We start from the raw sequence: 25,599 nt of genomic DNA, 5'->3' as shown, positions 1-25,599 counted from the left end.
TGCTTCCTTTGAAGCTTTCCTCACTGTTCTTTTAAGGCAGGAAACTCATTAAATTCAGTAAAAACCATAGCCAAAGGCTTGGAGAAAGTTAAATGTTTCATTACAGAAGCCAAATGGTTACACAAACAAAAACCGAAGGTGTCATCAGCTCCCACTGAAAGCAGTGCTTGACTGGCAGAAACACACTCATTTTTATCCTGGCAGCCTGGGCTTGAGAGAAGGTGGCACAGAATGAGAGAAATTCTCTCTCTGCCTCCCTGTACTTCTAAAGCTTTTAAGAGCAATATGGTTGGGAAGGAAAGAAACAGGGAGCTTGTTTTAACAACTTCCCTACCACGCATTTAGGAAGGTAAGAAAACAGGACAGACCGAAGTCAGCCAGAGTTCAGCGAACCTTTCCAGGTGTCCTTTTCACATCTGTTCCCCAGCAGTGGAAACGCCGGGTGCGTGACCCATGGGCACTGCGTGACCCTTTGGGATCCGACGCCTCCTGACAGGGGTCCCACGCCTAGGGGATCCTCTTCTCTCCTGGGATGGGGAGAGAGCTTGGGAATGCCCTTTTTCCCAGCCAAGTGCCACCACTGTCACTCTTGAAAGTCACTCATGTACCTTGTGAAAACCCTCTCAGATTAGCACACCACTTTCCATCAGTTTCAGTGCACTTTGGACCAACCCCAATGCAGCAGCTACAAAGAGACAAGCATACATACTCTCTTGCCCTTTCACGCATTACTGATATTATTTAGGTCTCTTGTAGATATTTTAACAGTTACTTCTTATTGAATCATTGTCACCTCCTTTATTAAGCTAAATGAGTAACGTAAAACTTTCCAGGGGAAAACAGTAGGCTTTTGTTGTTGTTTTCAAAAACATTTGCTTTCCACAAAGAAAAGAAAAAAAAAAAAAAAAACTACTTCCATGAAGACAAACTGGTTGCCTGCCATTTTTTTTCCAGAGAACTAATACTTTTCATGAATTGATTTATTCTTTTAATCTACACAGCAGGCCAGCTAGGCACCCTCCAAGCCCCTACTGCATGCTTCTGTAGGGACACTCTTTTGCTACCATAGTAAATAAAAGCCATCTCACTGTTACTTCCACTCCAGTAACCTACCTCTGAAACTTGTTAGAATTCAGTCTGATAGAGGGATACTGCTGCTTTATTCCAATCTTTAACAGCAAATCTAAAATGAGATGGTAAACTGCTTGGAGATGGATTAAGTGGGTTTTACTATTTATCTTGCAGTGAATCTAGTTAATTATCAGGCAGTAAAAACAACCCAAAAAGAATTAGATCCAACTGGAACTCAAAAAACAAGAATAGCAACAAAAAAAATAAGAACAAAGTGGGAGAAGAATTTTCTTATGGCTTTACTTAATAGTGCTCACTCACATGTCTTAGTTGTCTTTCCAATTTTCCTGTGGCTATAGACAAAGATCTAAAAGGTCTTCATGGTAATCTTTGTAAAGCAAGTGAGACATCAAAATCCTGACACAAAATCTCAACTCCAACATCCAACACTGGAACATAAGAACAAATGGTTCTTCAATACCTTATTCCTTAACAGGAGTGAGAGGGGCCAAGAAAGTGTAGTGCAACTTTCTGGAGATATGGCTAATCACAAAGGGCACAAGAATATATCTATTTGTTAGCTCTCAAAGCCACATCATATAGCAGTCACTAAAATCCAAAACGCATCATGCATATTTTGAGCTGTTGATTTCAGCTTTACATTCCAGCCAAATAAACAAGTTATTCCTATCCAGGAGGGAAAAAAGGTTCTCACAGAAGTATAATGGAAAAGTATTCATCTTCATATCAGGCTGGAAGTATCTCTGAATGATTTATGAAGTAATGACTGAATTTAGTTGTACCTGCTCTCTTAAAGGTCTGCTTGCAAAAGTGTTCAAAGCAGCTGTGGACATGGCTAAGGAGCAGAAGAAGCTGATAGCACTCAACCCTGGCAGAGTCCAAACACAAAGCTCAGCTAGTACCTTGCATTAAACTACTCATGCTGCATTATCTGCCTTTTACTTTCTAGTCTGTTCTCCAAACTTGTAAATGATGACAAATACTGTACGTGAGTTGTACACCTAAATTTCAAACAGGGATGTTTTATCCTTATGCCCTCTATATTTTCTAAAGATGAGGCATAAAATATGACTGGCTTAAACTGCAAGGTAGCTCTACAGTCGTTTCAAACAAAAAATAAGAAGACCATAACAATGCAACTGCTAAGCTCTTCAACTAGACTAATGTAAACTATTTAAAACCATTTAGCCAACATCTTTCACAGCTGTTGGGTTGTTTGTCAGGGCTTTAATCCAATCCTGCTACTAGAACTACCAAGAGAAAGGCTATAACTGAGTCCCACAGACATTGTTTGCCATTTTAAAAGCAAGACAGGCATATATGTAGGATACCCATCTGTAATAAAGGAGTACAAATTTGCTGATTAAAGATAGCCATCACATTTCTGTGAAGCTGAAGAAAATTAGCAGTATTGGCTTGAGACTCCTGCAAAAGACTCCTGCATCTTTTTAGCCCATGACCAGCAGACAGCAAGAGAGGGATACGCAACAGGAATCACGCTGTGCTGGCTTTTATTCCTGTTCACTCTGCTAGACCTTGTATGTCCCACGTTGAGCTGAGGTTTATAGCTGAAAAGCCTGACATTTTCCTTCTTATTTGACTGCAGGGAGTAGTGGAAAAAGTGTTTTTTTCACTGTATCACTTCTCTACTCCAGCTCTTTGGCTAAAAATCAATCTAATTCACTTAATAAATAGAATATTGGAAACAGATCAGTGCAGACCAACTGATCATTTTTCCTTAACTTGCAAATAATGTCAGACAACACTGGACTGGATTGAGTGGGATTCGTTTGGCTAAATGTAGACATCTGTGTTCCAGATGTCTACCTCTGAGTTGCCCTTGGCTTTCTTGTGAGCCAGTGGAGATGTAATCAATGAGTCTGACTTGCCTCACCCTTACACACGCATGTGGAGTGGGCCAAGAGAGCTGTGCCCCAAAAATGCTTCTTACCATTAATAGTGAGGACAACCAAAAGCGAATAGATCACACAGAAAGAGTGATCAAATGAGTATTGCCCAGTCATGCTTGTAAGACTCATTTATGCCAGCACTGATAGCAGTTTCTCTCTTATTTGATCAGTCTGCATCTTGTTCCAGAAAAAAAAAAAAAAAAAAAAAGAAGAAGAATAAATAAATGTCTTAAATCATGCAACTTTCCCCTTACAATCATTTATGTCTTCCCAAGAGGCCATGGGCCTTGTTAAAGCTTAGATGAGCTGGAATGAGATACGCTCAGCATCATAGCTTAGTCCCTTTGCATTATTTGGGAAAGGCAATACCTGAAAAAATAAAACAAATATGTAATAAATGATTTTTTCTATGCAAAAAAGCAAAATTTGACTGCTTTAAACAAAAAGTGAAGATTATCTACTGAAGAGATCCAATTGCAAATGCAGCATTAAAACATCCATACACTTTTAAGTTACAGATAAACAGAAAACGGCAGAAGGTAACAAGATTTCAACAAACTGTAAGTATGAACTTAACTGCTCAAACAAAACCAATGCACACACATTATCTAGTTACAGGAGGTCATGCATGCAGTCTATCACTGCCCTCATGCTAAGGGACATTGCTTCTTTCACATGCCACACTCACCTTCCTTACCACTGCCTCCATAGGAAGGGCCTGGCTCGCAGATTTTGCACATGGTGTATATGGCTTCAAGCCACAGCCCATCAGCCACTGTCTGGTAAAAATCACGGATACTTACCCTTTTAGCCTTTGTAACTACATCCATAAAAAGCAGGCAGGAAAGGGATCTAACTGAGATGACTACTGAAGACACACTGCAGCAAGAGCTGCAGCCACCTCTTTTCTCATCAGCGACCTCCCTTCTTGGATAACCCAGAGGCTATCCTGGAGCAAGGAGCTTCAGAGTTGCCCTGGCAGATACAACTGAATGGTAAAGGACTGTTCCTAAACCTGCTTTTATTCATGCCTAGCACTGTACAAGTTCAGGTCACATTAAGAGTTTATAGAGACTATTGCAATACACCCTTACTGGTTTTCTTTTTTGTCAAGATGTCTCCTAAGCTTACTCCGAAATGTTTTCTTTTCAAAACCAGCTTTGCTTGGGGACAATTTTTGTAAATACAGTTACCATAAAAAATAGCATCACTCCATCCCCAAAGTAAGAGAAATGGTGAACAGCAGAAGGCTTTGTTAGACAAATTACTTCAGTTTATTCCAGCTCATTACTCCAAAATGTATGATTCGTATAAAACGGAGGATAAGCTGAAAGTGCATACTGAGAAGTGTAAATATTAGTTAAAGTATTATTAAATTAGTGGTAATAATGGTGATTTAATAATAAAGTTTTGTTTGTATAGACAGTTTTTGACCCAAGAGCCTCTCCTAAGGGAATGGATTAAACTTGCATATTTTTAGTTAGTTTCATCCATCTGTCTAGTGAAGCAATCTCATGGGTCAAGACTTCTATCATCTGTGTTTACTGCATACATAAGATAATCATTTGCAGTCCACAACTTGATGTAGTCCCATCTTTGTTTCATACCCAAATTTGGTTACAGCCCTACACAAAAAAAAATTACTTCTTGCAATATCTCAAAATATTTTTTTTTTTCTGAGGATAGAGCACAGATCAAATGGTGAGGACAAAGCTGAATCAGAATATTTGATGTGTTCAAAATGTATATGCAAATGAGTGAAAATTGATCATACCTCTCCTTAACACTATTCAGTTATTACTAAGTGAGTATCCGTTAAGGAAGCTAGCGCACATCTGAAACTCTGCAACATGTAGCTACAGATGCTCATGTTTGACAGTTATCAGCTGACAAAGAGATTTTTTTTATTTTTTTTTTTTAAAAGCAGTTTGCAATGGAGGTACACTTAATCCCTCTGCCAAAGCCTTCAGCACAGACCAATGAGTTCCTGGGTAGAGTGTAAGCTTGGCAGTATGCTCCTTGGCAATCTAAGCCAACCTACGTGTCATGCTCTCCAGGGATCATAAATCAAGCTTTTTTTGAATAACACTGAGCTGTTGGCAAGAGAAAACTGCTACACAATGCTTGTCTAGTAGCCTGCACCTACCATCCAGCCTGGCACTGGACAAAATGCATCAGCTGAATGAGAAGAGATGTAGTAGTAGAAAAACCTGCAACATCAGTTTTGTTTTTAAGATTTTTTTTTTCCAAGATTTTTTTTTTGTTTTGTTTTTAAGAAAATACCCAAATATATATGTATTTAAGAAATACCCAAATGTGGATCTGTTACATTTTGAAACAAGTCCTTTGCAAAACACATATAAAAGCACAAGCATTTATCTGGCTGATTAGATTACCTTTTACCTCACACGTAACATAGGTCTCTAAGAAGTTCTCCAACCCTACATATATACAGGATTTGGGGAGGGGAAAAAATTAAGTGGTAGAAGCAGATTGGAAACGTATGACCACTAGAAATGTATTATCATATCCTAAGCTCATTTCAATAACCCTTGCATATTGAGAAATATACCAATATATGCGTCACTGATACTCTTCATTTTTTCTTTATACCTAGTTTCACTTGCTGCTTCTCAACTGCCAGCAGAATACTGCACTGTTCAGACAGCAAAGACTGCAGCCAAATCAAAAAATATAGAGACAAACCTTTACATGAACCCAGGACTGGTCCTTTTCAAGCTTTAGATTTTTTATCCTTAATACATCCACTGATTATTTCTGACCTTTCTTTTCTGCTGTTGACTGGAACTAGGAGGATGAGAGCACATACATCTCCAGAAACATCCCTACAACACAGACAAGCCAGAACAAGAAAGCAACAGGAGGAAAACCTCCTCTCATGGGACTTCCAGAGTAAACTTTGCTTTCTCAAAAGAACTGGACAGTTTACATATTCTTTTGGATTATTTTGGGGTGCCTATTTTAAGAAAACCACTCTTGAAACATTCAGACCTTACAAGGTCCTATCCAACATGGTGATCGTCTCTGAGTTTTAGCCACAAGCACTGCTGCTGTTTACGCAGAGATCTGTAAAGGCAGTCCCCCAACCCAACAGCTCTCAATCCAAAACCCTGTCCTGATGCAACAAGTGAGACAACGATGTCTTAAGAAACACCATCGTTATGGGCAGATGGGTTGCTGAATCTTAATAATTCCATTGACTTTGTGGTGCAAAGACAATGGGCAATCATGACAGCTTCTGTGCCTCTGGCATAGGTTAGAGCAATGGGTCCCAAACTAGACTGGCAATCAGAAAAGCAATCAGAAGAGATCTACAGAACCTTATCGAGTGGTATTTCACCCTTTTTGCTTTTGCAATGTTTTCAAGGCTGGTTCTGTGTAAGAACCAGCACAGTAAATAATAAGACATAAGGTAAATGCTTGCAAGAGTAAGAGATTAGTAGTAATAACACAGCTTAACATGCACTGATGTCTGCCCACCATGCAGCTCTCCTGAGCCACATTCAGAAGCATTGTCTTTAAGACAAAAAAGATAAAGTTAACACCACTAACAGGATCTGAACAGGTTATGAAATCAGCAACATTACATTTTTAGGTAGCTCTCACAGTAGGCAGAAGTGAGGCACAGCCCAAGCTCTGCAAATCCATTCTGCTCATTCCCTGGAGCAAACAACTTTGTATTGAACCCATCAGCCTTCAGTCAACCCAGGATATCAGATCACTATGTTACAGAAGGGGAGAGAGAGAAAACCAAAGTCAAAAATGAACAAAGACAACGTAGGGCAGACTAAAGTCTGTTCCCAAAATAGCAAGGAAAGAAAAGTGAGCCATCACGAATATTTAAGTTGTTTATATAAAGTTTAAAAATAAATTATGGCATTTGCTCAAGTTCTTGAAAGGGACAACTAAAAAACAGCTCTTGGAATAATATTTCTTGCTTGCAGTGGCCACGGCATCAGTGCACAATTTCATGCAGTATCTCCATGCCAGGAATGCACTTTGCCACAGCTGACCAAGCATGTATAGGTCAAGCAGACACATGCAGCACACGCTGCTCCAGTGCATTCAGCAGGAGGAGAAACACTGGAGGCGGAAGCTCTGTCCCGGCCATCTTCAACAACAGCCTGTTCCGCCATGCCAGAAATATTTAGTAGGTTCAGGAAAGGCTTTGATAACACTACTTTCTGTGAGAAAGGTCTGTTCTGGTCTCCAGGAAAGATCTTCACCCCTTGCAGAAGCCAGGGATGGTTTTTGCCATGGATTTCTAATGCCTGTGTTCCACTGTACTGTGCTTGTGCTGTCTTGGCACAGACTACGGACAGGGCTCCCAAACCTGGCTGTGCTCCAGGGCTTGGCCTCTCAAAGCAAGCTCATGATTTTTGCTGCTGCTACCCACGAGCAGACCAGGGCAACTGTTACGGAAACAATCCCATGGCTAACACAAGAAGATGGAAACTTCCTCCTCCAGCTCCCTTCCTGCAGATGAGCAGTGGATAGGTCGAGTGCTCCAACATGCCAAGGTCCTTACAGACACCTCCAAGTCACAGGGACGTTACTTATGGCTTATCAATGACAGCTACAGGGCTCCAGTCCCCTCTTCACCATGAACAGCACAGCTGGCTGTACGGGGGGGGGGGGGGGGGGGGGCAACACACAGGCATCTTCCCAACTCTGCAGGGGTATGGGGTCACCCACCACAGATGGGAACCGGACTCACTTCCACAAGAGTAGTATTTCTCATACAAAATTGGATTTGTTACCATATGAATGTCAGGCTTCTGTACTTTACCAAGGCATGAAGCAATATTTTCCTCCAATGGCACACAACCAAAAAAATGTGATTCAGAAGTACTTGGTGACTTGCTCAATGATTTAAAAGGAGGAATTTATAGATATTACAATTGCATGAAACCACCAGTTTTCTCTGAATAAATAAATCCCCTTTTAGAAAACAACAACAAAAATGTTCCACTTTAGAACTCTTCACACTAGTCTCGAAGAGGTAGTACCTGAAAGAAAGAATGCAGCTTGAAGAACAAAAAAAAAATCAGTTTCCAGGGTGTGCTACTTCAGTGTTGTTGCTTCTTCTGCACTTGCAGGAATATTTGCCACTACATTTATTATTTAAGGACTGAAAGCCTCAACATCACCTAAATACATTCAAGACATCTTAGAGACAACCTAAGCTACCTAGCCTTCAGTGAAAGATGAGATGCAAGGGGGTAAAAATCTTGTATGTATTTCAACATCTTTCACCTGCTGGAGTAAGATGAACTTCCTGGCTTTTCAATTTTCCTGTCCTTTTTAGCTCCCAGAGCAAAAGCCAGATCTGTACATAGTGACAGGGCTTAGCCTCTTGCATGCAATGGATTTTAAAAGACTTTCCGTCAGACCACTGTCCCGGTACACTTGGGCTTCACTGAAACCCCTTTTTCATGGCTAATGCTTTCCATACCCTAGCAGGGTGTCCTGGTTTCAGTTAGAATAGAATTAATTTTCTTCCTAGTAGCTGGTGGAATGCTGTGTTTTGGCTTAGGATGAGAAGAGTGCTGATAACACCCCGATGTTTTAATTGTTGCAGAGCAGTGCTTATACCAAGCCAAGGACATCTCAGCCTTTTGCTCTGTCCTGCCAACAGGCAGGCTGGGGGTGCAGTAAGAGCTGGGAGGGGACAGAGCCAGGACAGGTGACCCAAACTAGCCAAAGGGGTATTCCATACCATCTGACGTCATGCTAAACAATATATAGGGGTGGCTAGCCGGGGGGAGGGGGCCGGACTGCTCGGGGTTAGGCTGGGCATTGGTCAGCGGGTGGTGAGCAATTGCATTGTGCATCACTTGTTTGTACATATTATTATTACTTTCCCATTATCACCATTGTATTATTATTATTATTGTTATTATTATTTTTGTTATTATTTTTTTCCTGTCTTATTAAACTGTCTTTATCTCAACTCATGAGCTTCACTTTCCATTTCTCTCCCCTGTCCCAGAGAGGGAGGGGGGAGGGTGAGCGAACGGCTGCGTGGTGTTTAGCTGCCGGCCGGGTTAAACCATCACACAGGGCAAAAACATATAAATTTATAATTTCTTTTGCATAAGACACAACTTATCTAAACTTGCATTTTTTGTTAGTTACTTCTATTTTTACACCCTCTTCTTCTTGAGGAATTTTTTTTTTTTTTTATGTTGATTCCCCCCCCCTTTTTTTTTTTTTTATGTTGGTTCCCCTACATCTATTCTTGCTGAATGAGATGCTGCCTTAAGGTGCCTGCTAATATGATGAAACTTACCAAGTCACAATAATTTAATCAGTTATATTTTTAATTTATTTTGTCATCTAAGGAAGTCTTAAGTGATGCAGTGTGTATGCCAAAAGAAGGAAGTAGTGCTCTAGGGATTAGATTCCCTTAGATTTACAGCTAGCTGTTTATATTTCAGTCTAAAATTTAACACCAGACCTGGGTCTTCTCCCAGGACAAAACAAATGCAGTATAAGCTGTTACTGAATTCTCTTCATTATTATTTGTTATTACAGTATGTTATTTGTTATTACAGTATGGGTATCACCCAGTCCTAGCTTTACAGGATTAGGTTCACTCACGTATTACAGGGTACACTCACATATTACAGGGTAAAGCTTATTCAGTACCTTAAAACCTAGAAATAAACAGAGATTAAAATAGCTAGAAAATAAGATGGCAATAAAAGAATCCAACTTGATACCCACATAGAGAACATGGAAACATAATCAAGTATTTTTTGGGCTTTCACAGATATGAAGTTTCATCAAGTAATTTCAAAGAGGAAAGTTCTAAGTTATTTCCACAAAACTGCTCTTGCTTTATAGATGAAAAAAATATATACACTAGTAGGCATAACTTCAGAAAAAGTGGTCAATAACTTGACAATGAAGGCAGACTTGAAGATCCTCTAGTTAAGCTTTCTGTGAAACACTGAAGTTACTGTATATGTTTCTTAGTGGAAAATGATCAGACAAACCTCTCTGATGTAGTAACACTGAGTTTTCAGTTAAGAATCCATCAGTTCTCTATGTTAGATGCAACCTTTACAATATCCACTTCTGAAAACTTCTATTCTAAAGCTTTGTGATTTGCATGCAGCAATACAGATTTTGACACAAGATGAAGATAAATGGCACGTTACAATGGAGGATGGCAAAGGAAGAAACAAACCCTCAATATTAGATCGTTCATATTCCTAAAATTTTGACTACTTCAATGCTTTGATGATAGCTTTCAGCAATGTGTACTTTCACTAAAAGCATGCACAGTGGCCATAATCATAATGGGAGGAAAGGTCATTCTAAAATCATGCCACACCAAAGCAGAGAAGTGCAAGACAATTTGCTGAATGTATCCAATCCACAAGAACATGTAGAATACAAAGTTTGGAAATAAGCTGAAGAATATGTCATCAAACAAAGACATCGTGGGCAAGCAGAAAATAGTTCTAACTCTCAGATAACTACCAATTTCAGATCTCCGGAGGAGCAAAGGTAGAGTAGGACAACTTGCAGGTTCCAGGTGCAGAATACTAAACATTCTCTCAAATAACTGGGACTCCAGGAGAGGTCACAGAGTTCTACATGGGAAATCAGTAATGAAAACTTTGCAACAAACTGGAAGCATAACCAGGAGGATATAACTTTTGATTGCCAGCACAGCCATGCTGGCTGTAATTACCTCATTACTTACGGAAACGCGGGTGGAAGCATGGGTTTGATGGCACAGGGCACAGACCTTCCCTCAGCTGTTTCTGCACCTCAGGCATTCGAGGTGAATTCAGTTCCACAATAGGAGGTACGAAGCGGGTAGGGGGGGAAGTGGCAAGAGGCATTTTCTGCCAGAAAAGAGCTCCACGCCTGCAACATATTACTCCCACATATCTTCAAGCACATTGTCAGGTACTTTCAGTATGAATTAGGCCACTGAATTAGCATTACTTGTTGCCATCCAAACCAAACACAGCATCTGTAGGAGTCTCCCTGGAGACCCAAGTCTATTCTGCCTATCAGGACATTATAGCTTTGGAACAAACCCAGAAACCACAGCTGTCAAAATTAATTGTTTTCTTTCTAACTTTGAGAGGAGTTTTCTGTTGGAAGTTGCCTCCAGTGTTTCCTAATGAAGTGCCTTGCTCATTCCTTCCTAAGTGTAGCGAAATGAAAGGGTGATAATTTTAGGCACTCCCCACTTTGGAAAGGATAAGCTGATCATGTACTTGTATGTGTCCGAGATCACGGCACAGACTGATATACCTCCATGAGTTATAAACAGGAAAACCACTAAGACAAACAAGCTGTTCCCTATTGTAATTTTCTGGAGCAAGACTCTAGTGTTTGGGATTAAACATATCCCCCCTAAAGTGTAAATTTGTCCCAAAGAAGTACTAATACACCTTTACGGTACAATTTGCCATCATGTGTTTGGTTTGTAGCACTCTCCATGAAAAACAAGCTTAGAAAGTTTCTAAAACAGTAGTGTTACCTGACAAAACAAGCTCTTCGGTTAACCAGGAGTGCCAGAGAAAGAAAAAAAAAAAATCTTTTCCATCATTACCTGCCTTTTGAAACAACTTTTCCTAGCACAACGTGTAGCACCTCTTATATCTGTTTGGCCATTCACTTCCTAGAAGCGCCATCACTGGGGAAACACAATGAATCCTCTCAGAGAGGAGCCCCATGGACAACCTCTCCTGAGAGAGCCATCCTCCACCCAGGCCTAAATCTGCCCCTCCTGGGCCTCCAAAAAGGTTTAATCTGCAAGTAAAGTCTCTTCTGAGGAACTACTACATCAAACTAAAAGACATACCTGTCTCTACTGTTTGCCCACTGATAAGCCTATTACTGAATGTTTTAAGACCAATAACAGCATCACCACTTCATGTAGACATTAGAAATAATTTTCAACTCTATTAAAATTTGAGAAATATAACTTTTTTTCAGGTTGAGTTAATCAAAAATACATAATTCTCTCCCATTGCAGGATATACTGGAGGAACAAGCATATCAAAGGGCTCAAGACTGAAGATTCAGATCCTTTTATGGGTTAGCAGGAAACGTGGCAGCTGAAAAAAGACAGGTAAGAAGAAATACAAGGCAGGCAAAGCAGAATTTCAACAGCTGCTGTGCTTTAAGTCTACTGACTGAGCCTCATGCAAGATGATATTTATTTTATTTCAAGAGCATAGAATCTCTTTACTTGGATTTATGAATGTGATTACCTAGGCACTTTATCTGACAGCAGCTCCACCAGAGCAACCAAGGTTCCACCTGGGCCATACACAATATATTAGGTTTTCATACATGCTGACTAAAGCTGAAAAGCACCAGTGAACTAAACAGAAATTAGTTACTTCGCTAAAATTTAAAAGTTTGGTGTTTTTTTTTTGGTTGGCTGATTTTGTAACAGCCATGCTGTGTACAAAGACATTCTCCAACCAGACAAGAGTGATTTGCCACCTAATTATGTCACTGATCAGCATGAAGTTTTTTAAAAAATAAAAATTAAAATTAAAAAGTGATTTCTTCAAAAATCTAGGAAGACTGGCATTGGAGTGCATGTGGACAAAACCTCTGTCTTCAGCTCAGAGATGAAAGCCTTCCAGTGGCCTCAGGACACAAGACTTTTTGTGATACTAAACAGCCTTACTAACCACACTGCCCACTAGACCAGAGCCCCAGAACAGCTTATAGCTTAATGCCTGCCACAATTTGCTCTCCCACATAATAGCACTGCCAGCCCCAGCAGATATCACTTAGCCACTTGAAGCTTGGGTCCCCTCTGCTAGTGCCAGACAAATCTGGCTGCTTCAGTTTGGCCATGTTGTACAGGACAGTTCTGAATTTGAGTCTTAACTTGCTAAACACTGCCAAAAGCTTCTGGAAAAGCCAACTCCATTATCAATGATGGTATTTAAGTTTTAATGTTGCTAACATTCATCTCAAAGATGTCAGTCTTCCCACCAATTCCTAACATTTTTTACTGTTTATCTAAATCCCTGTATTTAATAGGCAAGGAATAAGAACCCAGAGTCATGCAGTTCTTCCCTTGCCCATGGGAGCCTCTCTGGAAAAATGTGAAACTTCTTCTCTACCTGGTCCCCAAAAGGAGAGGGTTGATCACATTAGAACGAGGTGAAAAAAAAAAAATCACACCGTATTTATCTTGCCAAGAGAGTATGTTTTGCTTTGCTAGAGGGAAGGCAGGCTGCATTAACAGATTACAAAAGCACACTTTGCACGGTTTTGGAAAAAAGACTTGTCCTAGAAAGTGTGCTTCTGTAAACAAGCCTCTGTGTTTTGTGATCACCCCACCTATCCTCCAGTTCTTTAAGACCAGGCATAGGCTATGAGTGCATCTGGCTCAGCCTGACAATTTTTCCAGCTGGCTCAGCAAAAGGGGAGAAAAGTTTAAAAAAAAAAAAAAAAAAAAAAAAAAAAAAAAAAAAAAAAAAAAAAACCAAAGATACACTCCACTATTGGTCTTAGTGCTCAGCCTTGCTGTAGTCATCATTCCTGGCAATCCTACACAGCAGCTTTCGTCTTTCTTCTAGTGGCTATAAACTTCCTGCTGAAGGCTGGAATAGGTCACTGCTCCCCTTGTCTGCCCAGTGGTCCAAATCCTCTGAAATTCTAGACAATTATGAATAAGTTTTCATAGCTGCTGCTATGAAACTGGTCTCTGCTTCAAGCATTATCCCCTGGCTTGCTTCAATTTCTCTTCTCTCCCACAGAGAGGCAAGCAGCACAGCTGGGTCACTACCAAGGGAAGCTGTACTTCACAAGGGACTGGTTTTCACCTCCTTCTCGGCAAAGCAGTTGTTATTGTCCACATCCAGCACATAATCGATCCATCACTTGAAGCACCAGCATCTTAGAAAAGGACTTAGCACACATGAGCAACCAGGCTCAGCCTGGAGCCACCAAACCGAATATAAGTGCTTCAGCAGCAAGCTCTGCCAATTAAAAAAAAAAAACTCCCAAAAGTTACATTAACTATGAAGGAGACACCAATCCCATTAAAAATAGATACCTCAAAATAAACTGCAGAGTCTCTGGCATCTCCCTGCATCCTGTAACAACACCAGTCAGACCTTAACATGTAAATGTTAATTCACTAGCAGACAACTTTCAGAAAAAAGCCTGTCTGGCAAATGATCAAGGTGATACCATCTCTACACCACACATGACGGTAAGACTGAATGCTTTGCCACCCAGACTAGGAAAGAGCAGAGTATGGTGGATTAAGAACAAAAGACTTTAATACGTACATCCCCCTCAGAGGAGATCAAACAGCTACAGAAGGAGAAACGATCACAACCACAGACAGTGACTCAAGTTGGCGAACACTAGAGACAAAGTTGTGTGAGATCAGCAGCCTGGAGTATCTTCAGAGACCTGAGGTAACAGCAATGCACAGCAGACAGAGGCCAGAAACACTTACAAAAATGCAAATTTTTGGCTACAGAATTCAGCAGTTAACGAAACACATAACTGTGCCATTTCTATTCAAAAAGAGACGTTTTATTCCAACCCTAGCTGTACAACACTTACAAGCTCCTCACCTATAGACAAGTCATGAAAAGCCCCCTTGCCACTTTTCAGCCCCATCCTCCCCACAGGCTACAACAGGATCTGATAAGAGTTAATACGATAAGCAACGTGAGACTGCTTAAAACAACCAGACAGTCAACTGAGATAAAGTTCGGTAGAAAATACAAATTCTGTGTCTGGGTTAATCCCGTGCCAGGACTGCTGATGGTGTATGAAGCTATTACAACCTTCACTTTGCACACAGAATAGGCAGCCCAGCTGGCTGGCCTATAGTGGGTAAGAAACCAAGTAGTGCTTTTTTAATAAATGTATAACATCTTAAATAAATCATACAAAGGGCTTTCACCATCATACCTTTGTGAGAAATCAAGGATGAGATTTGGCCCCATATAGATCTGCACACACAATATGCTTTGATGTCTGAATCAAGTTCTCTTCTCCTTTTCACAGGCAAATCTCTCCTAAATATTAAGGGAACCCATTAAAAAAACAAAAACAAAAACAAAAACAAACAAACAAAAAAAAAACAGGTAACGACCAAGGCAGTTAATGCAAAATGGGAAAAAGTTTCCTCAGAGATGATGCAGATGATGCTCCAGCTGGAGCAAGTGTTAAGCACGCAGCTTAAGTCTTTTCAGTGATATCAAATTCAGCTCTCAAGAGGAAGTTTTGTATTTCATCTGCAAACCCAGACACCAATATTAAGGAGACACCTTTAAAGCATCCAAACCCATTTATTTTTCCATCTTTTTTCTACCCCTTCCAGAACTCTGCTCATTCTCCTCTACTTCGTTGAGTTATGCTTTGTTGAGTTAGAAACTGGCTGGATAGCTGGGCCCAAAGAGTCGTGGTGAATGGAGCCAAGTCCAGTTGGAGGCCAGTCACTAGTGGCGTCCCCCAGGGCTCGGTGCTGGGGCCGGTCCTCTTTAACATCTTCATCGATGATCTGGATGAGGGCATTGAGTGCACCCTCAGTAAGTTCACAGATGACACCAAGCTATGCACGTGTGTCGATCTGCTCGAGGGTAGGAAAGCTCTGCAGGAGGACCTGGATAGGCTGCACCGATGGGCTGAGGTCAACTGCATGAAGTTTAACAAGGCCAAGTGCCGGGTCCTGCACCTGGGGCGCAATAACCCCAAGCAGAGCTACAGGCTGGGAGATGAGTGGTTGGAGAGCTGCCAGGCAGAGAAGGACCTGGGAGTGATGGTGGATAGTCAGCTGAATATGAGCCAGCAGTGTGCTCAGGTGGCCAAGAAGGCCAACAGCATCCTGGCTTGTATCAGAAGCAGTGTGGCCAGCAGGGCTAGGGAGGTGATCATCCCCCTGTACTCGGCTCTGGTGAGGCCACACCTCAAGTACTGTGTTCAGTTTTGGGCCCCTCGCTACAAGAAGGACATCGAGGTGCTTGAGCGGGTCCAGAGAAGGGCTGTAAAGCTGGTGAGGGGCCTGGAGAACAAGTCCCACGAGGAGCGGCTGAGGGAGCTGGGCTTGTTCAGCCTGGAGAAGAGGAGTCTCAGGGGCAACCTTATTGCTCTTTACAGATACCTTAAAGGAGGCTGTAGCGAGGTGGGGGTTGGTCTATTCTCCCACGTGCCTGGTGACAGGACGAGGGGGAATGGGCTTAAGTTGCGCCAGGGGAGTTTTAGGTTGGATGTTAGGAAGAACTTCTTTACCGAAAGGGTTGTTGGACACTGGAACAGGCTGCCCAGGGAAGTGGTGGAGTCGCCATCCCTGGAAGTCTTTAAAAGACGTTTAGACGGAGAGCTTAGGGATATGGTTTAGTGGGGATTGTTAACGTTGGGTAGAGGTTGGACTCGATGATCTTGAGGTCTCTTCCAACCTAGAAATTCTGTGATTCTGTGATACTTAGTACCAAGTTCCATTTTCTAATGTTTATGTTTCCTGTTCCTTCTACAGAAAAATGAATACCTTAAAAAAATGATGAGAGGTTAAATAGTAATGTCTTTTTCTGGGTTTACCCTTGTTGAAGGAGAGGATCTGTACTGGCAGCACAGCCAGAGGAGGCATCATCCAGTAACAAAGCCCCTCCTGTGAGTCAACAGGCATCAGCTATGCAGAGATGCACCAAAAAAAGAGCAATACTCCTGGAGTATTAATGGCTAATTAATGGCTACTTAAACCAGCTGTTGATTTTCTACTGAAAACATCAGTCAAAACCCCAAAGATTGTTGAAAATTAAATGCTGCTTTTGCAGATGACACCTGAAGTGATGTATTGAAAATTACTGTTGATGGATACTAGAACAATCAAAGTTTTGTAACTGAAAATCAAACAAGTTCCAAGAGGGGAACAAGGGAGGAAACTGCATCTCTTCTCTGCTTCCCCATAACCATTAGAGCAGCAAACTCAAAGCATTTTCAAATCCAAACATACTTCATTTTCTTCTCTGTTCACAGCCAGAAAAAAAGCACTCCACATTTGCTCATGAACAATTCTATTAATTTGAGCTGTAATTCAGTAGCTTGCCTTGTACAAGATTTCTGAGCTATACGTACCCTACAAGCTTTGACATCCATTTATCTCACCGACACAATCATGAGGAAAGACAGACTTTAATACTCAGAAGGAGAAATAAGGACAGTAGCTCCTGTCCTGAGAAGAGAGCACAAATAGGAGAAGACACGTCCAAAACATTGAGAATTATCAATTGCAAAATGATTTAACAATTAATCCTGTTGATTTCTTTGCAACCTGCAACTATTTAGTGCTCAGTTTCTTTGAGGTCTCTTGAGATCCTATCTGTCAAAAGAGATCACAGCAAGCTTGTATATGCCTGGTTCTATTATTACTTTCCTCAGTCCTGTTTTATGTCTCCAGCATGCTATAACTACTTGTTGGTAAGACAATGCCATCCAGCAAGCCTTGGTACAGGCTTTCATTTAACTAAGGGAACCTACAGAGCTCTGCTGCATGATGTTTGGACTGGATGCTAGTAGGGTTTGTCAAGCCAGCACATGAGTTCATGCACAAGCCCAAACAGCTTCTCCATCCTTGAACACAGCCACTCCAGAACTGAAATCCTCGGGTAAACTTATAAACTTATTTATCACCGGGGATTCAAAAGAAAAGTAATGAAGTGAACAGCTTAAGGGTGCACCTGCAAACAACTCAATTAGCCATGGAGGCAAATTAGTCAGGCATACATTAAACAAGAGTACAGAGGAAAGCCTAAGTGAAGTACTTAATAAAAAATATTTTAAGCCCCAATCTTGTATCATCCATCCATCCATCACAAAACTATGTGACTAAGGAGAATTCCAGGTAAAGTTCAGATTTGGAGTTTTTTGGGTATTTCTTTTTTGTTGTTGTTGTTTTTAAACTAGGTGTTCCTTAAGGATAACAGCAAAAGATCATGACCCCATTTCCACTCCTCCACAGTCTGTGGGTCTCCCTTTGATGTTCCTAATGTCACGTAGGCTCACGGATATCACCTTTCCCATGAAAGCACAGGGATTATCTTTCTCTACTACTTTGCATTCTCCCTTGCATGGACAAATGACACTTCCTGCTATTCTTCCAACTGTGAAAAATAGCTACTTACATCAAGCAGAGCACCAATAGCCTCGTTTGTTAACCAGCTGTTTTGCTATAAGTTGTTATTGTATCTAAATATTTTGAAATGTTTTTCTTGCCTATAAGAGTAATTTTTTCCAGGAATTTTCCAGAAAAAGATAGTTCTTACCTTTTCATTCCCAGTAAATAAAATAGTTTCTTGGGCATACATTGACTTTTAGTGAATTCTGTGTAGTACCCAAGAATTTAAAATAGGGCTAGCATAAAAGTAGTTACTGGGTTAAGATAGAGACATGCTCCTTTTCATCTGAGCTCAATCCATGAATGCCTATTGACATGTGTTCATTCGAAGAAGACCAGAATTAGAAGACTCACATCATGTTTTCTAAATAGTGGTAGTTTTGTACATCTAAATTTTTTTAATGAGCTTTCCCAATGCAAAAAACAAAGGTTGCCGCAGAAACAAAAAAAATGAAGAGAAAAAAAAAGTAGAAGACATCTAGCTGTTTCTCAGAGATCTGTAAACTTAATATGACGTCATTTCCTCCATGGTGGTCCCTTTATTTATTTTATTTTCACTCAACAACCATGCACAAAATGTTGATAAAGTCAAAGGTTGAATCTTCTCTCTCGTTCTCATGTTTTTTTTAGGTACACAGAAGTTTCCTGGAAAAGTTTATACATTTAGGGATGTCTGGATCTGCTGGATTCTCAAAAACAAGATATTACCAAGTGATATCCACTGAAGTTAGGTCATTATCATCTATGGGAGTATGTTCTTCAGTAAGGAGGATATACAACTCACCCACGCAACCACACTGCCTCATATTGCTCTCCAGGGTGGTAGCACAGATTAGTGTGCTTTTAAGATGTAAGCAGCTTAGAAGATGAACCCATATAATTTTCAAATCCATTATATAAATTTCTAAGCAGAAGAGAAACTATTTTGTATGCTTTGGAAACAGAATTGTACTTGAGTGGCATTTCTTCAATAACAGTTGTCAATTAAAGGTAAAAAGCATCCTAGCAGACGCTGAAAGAAATGTACACCAAGAACTGAGCCTTTGTATGTCCCACAGAGTCCGGAAAGCACTCCCTGTATCTCTAAGTCTATGATAGAGATGAAATGCAGTTATCTCACTAGTATTTTTAAGCCCAAATGAAGTGTGTGCTCTTCAAACCTGAGAGTCCAATTGCTTCAGGACAGATCCTGCATTACCCTGTCGTTCCCATGCACATACCTTACAAAACTAATAGATTAAACTTCCTGCTCCTGACAAAATAAAATTTTGCCTTCATATTTTGAGTATAACAATGGTAACAACAAACCAAGCCAAAGGAAGAAATCTCCCACAAATGCACCTGACGAAAAGTAAATAAAATACATATTCCTGGCACTAGGCCTCAAAGGCTCAAAGGTGATAGCACTCACACTGACAAATTATGCCAAACAAGAAGCTCTGAACTCCCACTCAAAAAACTTCATCCACCTGTCAGGAAAACAAAGCACATCTGGAGCCAAGCTACATCATTTTAATTGGTTGAATAATAAAAAAGGGGGGAGAATTGCATTAAGGCCAACATAAGTAAAGACAGGGCTGAACTGACCTTGACATACGCTAGGTAATGCTCACACTTTTCCTGCATGTACAACAGTTGTAACTTCTCTGTGACCTGTCCCACTGTCTCTCCAGAAGTCACAAAGTAAACTCTGGGTTGCTGGCTCTTTTCCTTCTTTGCCACATCAGCAGTCAGGTTATAATTCAAACCTGTTGTAAAGAACAGAAAAAGAAGAAAACAAAGGATGTCAATGAACAATAGTTACTTTCTAGCCACCTATCAATGGATCCTGTTGTCCCCAAGGCATATGTGCTTAAAAAAAGGTCAGGCCTTGCAGGCTCTCAATCAATCACAAAGTTTCCTGTGGCTGCACAAAACCAAATCCAATTACTGACATACTCCCAAGTTTTGTGCCACTGCTTTCCCCAGCCCTTCCTGAAGGATGACAAGAAGCAGTAGGAAGTTATGTGTAAAAATACATCTAAACAGGCACACCTAAAAAAAACACTTAAATTATGCTATTAAAAGAAAAAGCAAAAAACAACGCAAACAACAACAAAAGCCTCAAGCTTTGTTTTCCTCTTAGAAAAGCACAAACTATGCATATATCAACCAGGATGTGGCATTTCCTGACAATTACTTCAGTTGATTTGCAGTCATCTTAGAGTTTAGCCCTTAACTAGAGGTCACCACCTTGCACTGAGCATCCATCCCCTTTTAGATGTTACACAACCTCAGCAGTTTATAGAAGAAATACCCAGAGACTAGCCAGCTGTTTTCCTGCTGCTCTACAAGGCAGGTAGCTTAACACAATGGGTGGGTTTGTGATTGGATGGATATTTTTTCAGAAAAAAAAAGGTTGTTTGCTATGTCAAGAAGTTGCATAGCAATTGAATAATCCAAACTGATTGCACCTTTTCCATCAGCAGCAAAACTGCAATAGAAGCACAAATGCTTGCTCTGCTGCTGTTTGCAGATGATTTAAAGGCAGGCTGTGAGGTCCTTTCACTCATCACAGACCACGGTCTGTATTGATTTCAGCTGTTATCAAGGCAATGATGGGAGTACCATGAGATTGGCACACTATAAATGGCTTAATTAGTTGATTATCTTTGTATATGACAGCCAGTGACAGCTCCTGTACTGATTAGTTACATATGTAGGGTGATTGCCAAATTATTGCTTTGGTTTTTATTCATATTTTAAGTCCTAAATGATTGAAGCCAGATAAAATGCTCCCCATAAATGTAAACTTTTTTTTTTTTTAACATAGAATTTTATAAAAATTCAGTGCAAATGTAATATATTGCTGGATTGAGGTTTTCTATACATAATTTCAGCAAGGGATCTTTATTGTTGTTTGCTGCATTCTCATTCTGTTTTGTGTTGTCTTTTTTAATCAATGAGAACTGATCTCTTAAAATTAATACTGCTACCAATGTTCTCTCCTCTAATCATTTATTCACCGAAGTCTCACTGCTTTAAAAAATTCATTTAATGATATTGTGCAACTTGGTTTCTGTGAGCATGCAGCATTTCTGTAACTCACACCCACCTCACTTTGTGCTGTATGCTGCTTTCTGACCAGAAGCCCAGCGTTTGGCCTGTTTGAAATCCCAGCAGTCTCTTTAATTTTTTTCTTTGAAGTGTGCACATACCACACCCAACCCCGATTTTCCCTCTTCCTCTTTCAAGACCCCACAAGCAGGCCTAGGGCTGTGCCTCCATCCCCTGCATAACAAGGCAACGTGCCAGCAGACCCAGGCCCTCATGGGCCCGCTGGACCATGCGTCCCTTCAATGAGGAAAGGATGGCATCCAGAGGGAAAGGGGCCGCCCGGGGAGGCCCCGAGGGAGGTCTCGTCCCAACACCAGCCCCATACCAGGCCTCAAGGCAAAACGTTTCCAGCTACCACAGCAGCAGTGGATGTTTTCAATCAAAATGTGCAGTCGGCCTCTCGTCCTCCCCTACCCCCCCGTGGCCGCCTCCCCTTTATTTTGACAACTTGTTTCTATGTTATATCCAATGATGTCACATCAGTGGAAAAACTGAAATATCATGAGTAAGGCTTTTTTTTTTTTTTTCCCCACTCTGTCTTCACTGCTTCCAAAAAGCAGCCGGGGTAGGGAAGATAACTGGCCAGCCTCATCACCACTGGTGGTTTAAGTTCCTCCTGCTGGCTCCAGCAGCAGATCAGGAGGTAAGCTCTTGCTAGCAGATTTAACTCTTGCAGTTAATGCCTTGAAATTCTCTTCCAGCAGCTTAAAGTGTAGTTAGCAACGCTTCTGCGGATCTGCCCATCCACTTCACACTATCAAAAGAAAACTCTGGCATGGATACAATGAGAGTAGATGAAGGGCTTTATTTTTCTAGTGATTATTCCTTTCCTGTAACTAAAGTCTAATGCCTAAGAGGCCTCAGTAATAGCTCCCCCTGAGAAATTTTGGGTCATATCTCCAAGAGGACTACCAGCCAGCAGAGTCACTCCAGGTGGTGCTTGGACACCACAGCAACATACCTGCCAAGTAAAAATGGCATTTTTACAGTGGATTTGCATTCCTAAGTGGCACGACATGCAAGAGGCATGCCCTTCAGAGGGCTGAGGGTAGCCCTGAAGAGGACAGGAGTGAGGAGAGGGGCAAAGAGGACAGTGGTATCACATGGTCTGAGACAGGAATGATAGCTGGCTGTGTTAATGAAGAGCCTGCACACCCCCAAGCACCCAGCAAAACACTTCACAGCTCACTCAGAGGATGCCACAGCATACCAAAGGCCGGTGGCAAAATGCTCAGCAGGAGCGCATCCCTAAGGACTTGATAGGCTGCTAACTTGTACCGATTCGGGGGGTGGACACCACATATATTGGAAAACACATACCTACAACAAAACTGCTGCTGAGGCATTCAGAGGTTAGCACCACTTCAGACCTGCACCCAAGCAGACTGGAAAAACAAGAGACAGACAGAAATAAGACTCCTGCATCAAACTACAGCAGGATGCTGATAAGAAGAGGAGTATCTGCTTTTGTCAGGTTTTGGATCAGTCATGTTCTTCAGTCCTAGTAGAATACCAAAGCAGAGCAAAAATAACAAACAACTCATTATTCCACACTACATCTCACAATGCTCTCTTAGACAACACTATCTGGGACATGAGGACTACTCTAGACATGGATCAACGTACAAGTGATACACGGCTGAAGCAAACAATGAAGGAGCAAGTTTGAAGAACTATCTAAGGCACCTAACTCCAGCCAAATGCCCCAAACCTCTTGTTTTCACAGCCTTTAAAATTCATCTAACCCTTACACTGGCACAGATTTTTTTATTTTTGTACAGGAGATTACCCAGATCATAGCCATGAGTTTAATTCCCTTCTCTGGTGGAGATGAATGCAGTAACTCATGCACAGAGATGCCAGCAGCCTCTCTCTTCTTGTTCTGGTCACCCAGAAGTGTGTGGTCTGAAGAGGCTGAAGCCTGGTCATCCAGGCTAGGAAAGGATTTCGTCTCATCCCTGCTTTTTCTGAGTTGTAGCTCAGCCTAATGTTCTGCAAGCAAACACTGTCACATTGTGAGATCGTGAGATGTAGCTGGGGTCAGGCAAAGCATGAAGCATCACTGCAGAACACAACCATGGCAATGCTGAGCACAAATGCCCTCAGCCTAGCCCTAAGGGAGGACAGCAATAGCAGCAACTACGCAGCAGCATCTATGCAGGACCCTCAGGAATCTTTGACCATTATTTGCAGTGCATGCCACAGTCCCTGTTGCCGTGTCTTCATCAGTACTGCTCATCTCTCCTGCACCCTCACTGCCAACTTGCTACAAAGCCACACTGCATTCCAGTAACTGTACCAAACCTAAACTCAACCCATTTCCTAGTATAGAGGAAGCTAATGGGTGACAATAGAATATTTTCTGTCAGTTTAAGATGCTTTGGGATGTTTTTCTTTTTTTCTTGAAGTGTGCAATACATACATATTTACCTTATCCAGGAAAGCTGCTTCCTTTCTTTCTCACCTTGCAAGAGCTGCTGCTGCGGAAGAGAGCATGCTGAGCACTATTCTACAGAGACCCTTTGAGGGGCTGACAAAGCATTGCATTTCTCACACATCCAAAACATACCAGAGTTTGACTCTGATGGTGGATGCTCATCTCCCCAGAGAGCACTGAGGCAGAGTGAAGGGTCAGACAATGCCTGGCATGCAGAGCAGAGCACACACTTCATTTGGGCATTGCACTTTGTTCAGGCAAAACCATTTCTGCAATAAATTCATACTTCTGAAGACCATAGTCAGCAAACAGTATCCACGAAATGGATGGGAATTATACAGTCATTGTCAGCATCAAGAAGCAACAGTAAACACAGACTCTATTACATGACCAATAGTACTGCAACTGCCGTTGGGGAAAAAGAAAAAGAAAACGAAAAAGAAAACGAAAAAGAAAAAGAAAACGAAAACGAAAACGAAAAAGAAAACGAAAAAGAAAACGAAAACGAAAAAGAAAAAGAAAAAGAAAAAGAAAAAGAAAAAGAAAAAGAAAAAGAAAAAGAAAAAGAAAAAGAAAAAGAAAAAGAAAAAGAAAAAGAAAAAGAAAAAGAAAAAGAAAAAGGTGGGAAAGTTTTGTATGCAAGTGAGACAGATAAGACAGCTTTCCTTCACATGGCACTTATGTGAAACAACATGTTCACATAAGCCTTGTAGACAAACATTTCCCAGAGAAGAATGCTGCCTGCACATTCAACTTGACTTTCTAAACATGTAGTAGGTGACCAACTTCAGCTGCCCAAAAGCAAGGGCAAAGCCCAGATTTTCCAACAGTAACCAGCAGTTTTGAGTGTCCATACTGACAAGCCTTAAGGGAACAGCATTTTTCAATGAGCCCTGTGTTCTCACTGCCTGACTTATCAGACCGCTCCCAGACATCTGAAGCTGAGGCAATCCCAGAGTCTCTGCCCCAAAACTTTAACACAGCATTTCAGCGATTCTGCATGCCTTTCAGAGTCTGAACTGGACACTGATGTACTTGGAGGAATATTTTATTTCATATTTAGCCACATAGGAGAGGAACGGTTGCAGTATTTCCATGAATTGTTCCGCCCTTTGTTAATTGATACTCTTCAGCTACAACATAATTAAAATGGCCTGTTAGATTACAAACTGAAAGCTTATTTGAGATATTGTATCCAAATCATATCCCCGAGGGTTTTTATACAGTCAGTTCTGGCTGCAATGTTTTCAAGACAAATCACTTTGCTAGAAGTATTGTATAAAAGGACAATGGTTGGAAGTTTTATAATCATCTACTTAATAGTAAAAAAATCCCTTGCAATGAGACGGATGTTACCCACCAAAGAAGATGCACATGTGCTTTCACCACAATAAATCATCAAGAGCACTGTTTATATGACAATGCAGAGGAATGCAACTGGCTCTTACAAGACATGATGAAGCAGAAGATAACTCTTTCATGAAAATGGGGAATATATATTTAAAATGAGAAACAGGCAGATCATTTCTTAGCCACAGGTCAAGAGACACAAAATTAAAGCAAAGAAAACATTTTAAACAGTATCCCCAGGAAAAAAGAAAACCTAGGCATTCAGTAGATCTACTCATAGATTTTCACAAAGAAATCAACACCCCTGAAGCACCCAAGGACAAGCATTTTCTAACTGAGAGAGTAGCAGGATATATAAAAAAAAAGCTGTATCAAAGCACATATTTGTCTGCTAGGAGTCTGACGTTATTTACAGGGAAGGAAAAGGGGCAAAAATAGAAAATGAAGTCTCAGTTGCATCCATATCTTAGAATCCAGAGAAATCTTAAACTACAACTCTGTTTTTTTGATCTTTCAGGTGACTGTGATGAGATGCATAAAGCAATGCCAATGAGCAGCTT

The 25,599-nt window shown here is 41.0% G+C and overlaps 1 protein-coding gene across 2 annotated transcripts in view; it reads right to left on the bottom strand.

The window, feature by feature from the left end:
• The window catches only part of ITGA9 (integrin subunit alpha 9), a 221,026-nt gene that overhangs the window by 149,175 nt on the left and 46,252 nt on the right, over window positions 1-25,599 (bottom strand). For both annotated transcript variants that reach the window (XM_082754412.1, XM_082754413.1), the window contains exon 15: window positions 19,744-19,904. In XM_082754412.1, coding sequence (XP_082610538.1) covers window positions 19,744-19,904 — 161 coding nt within the window. The remainder of the gene's footprint in view (window positions 1-19,743; window positions 19,905-25,599) is intronic.

Source organism: Aythya marila, assembly GCF_965140915.1.
Source record: "Aythya marila genome assembly, chromosome: 2".
In the NCBI taxonomy this organism is placed as follows: domain Eukaryota; kingdom Metazoa; phylum Chordata; class Aves; order Anseriformes; family Anatidae; genus Aythya; species Aythya marila.
The sequence above is the reverse complement of the archived record's forward strand: the minus strand, read 5'-3'. Positions and strand labels throughout refer to the sequence as shown.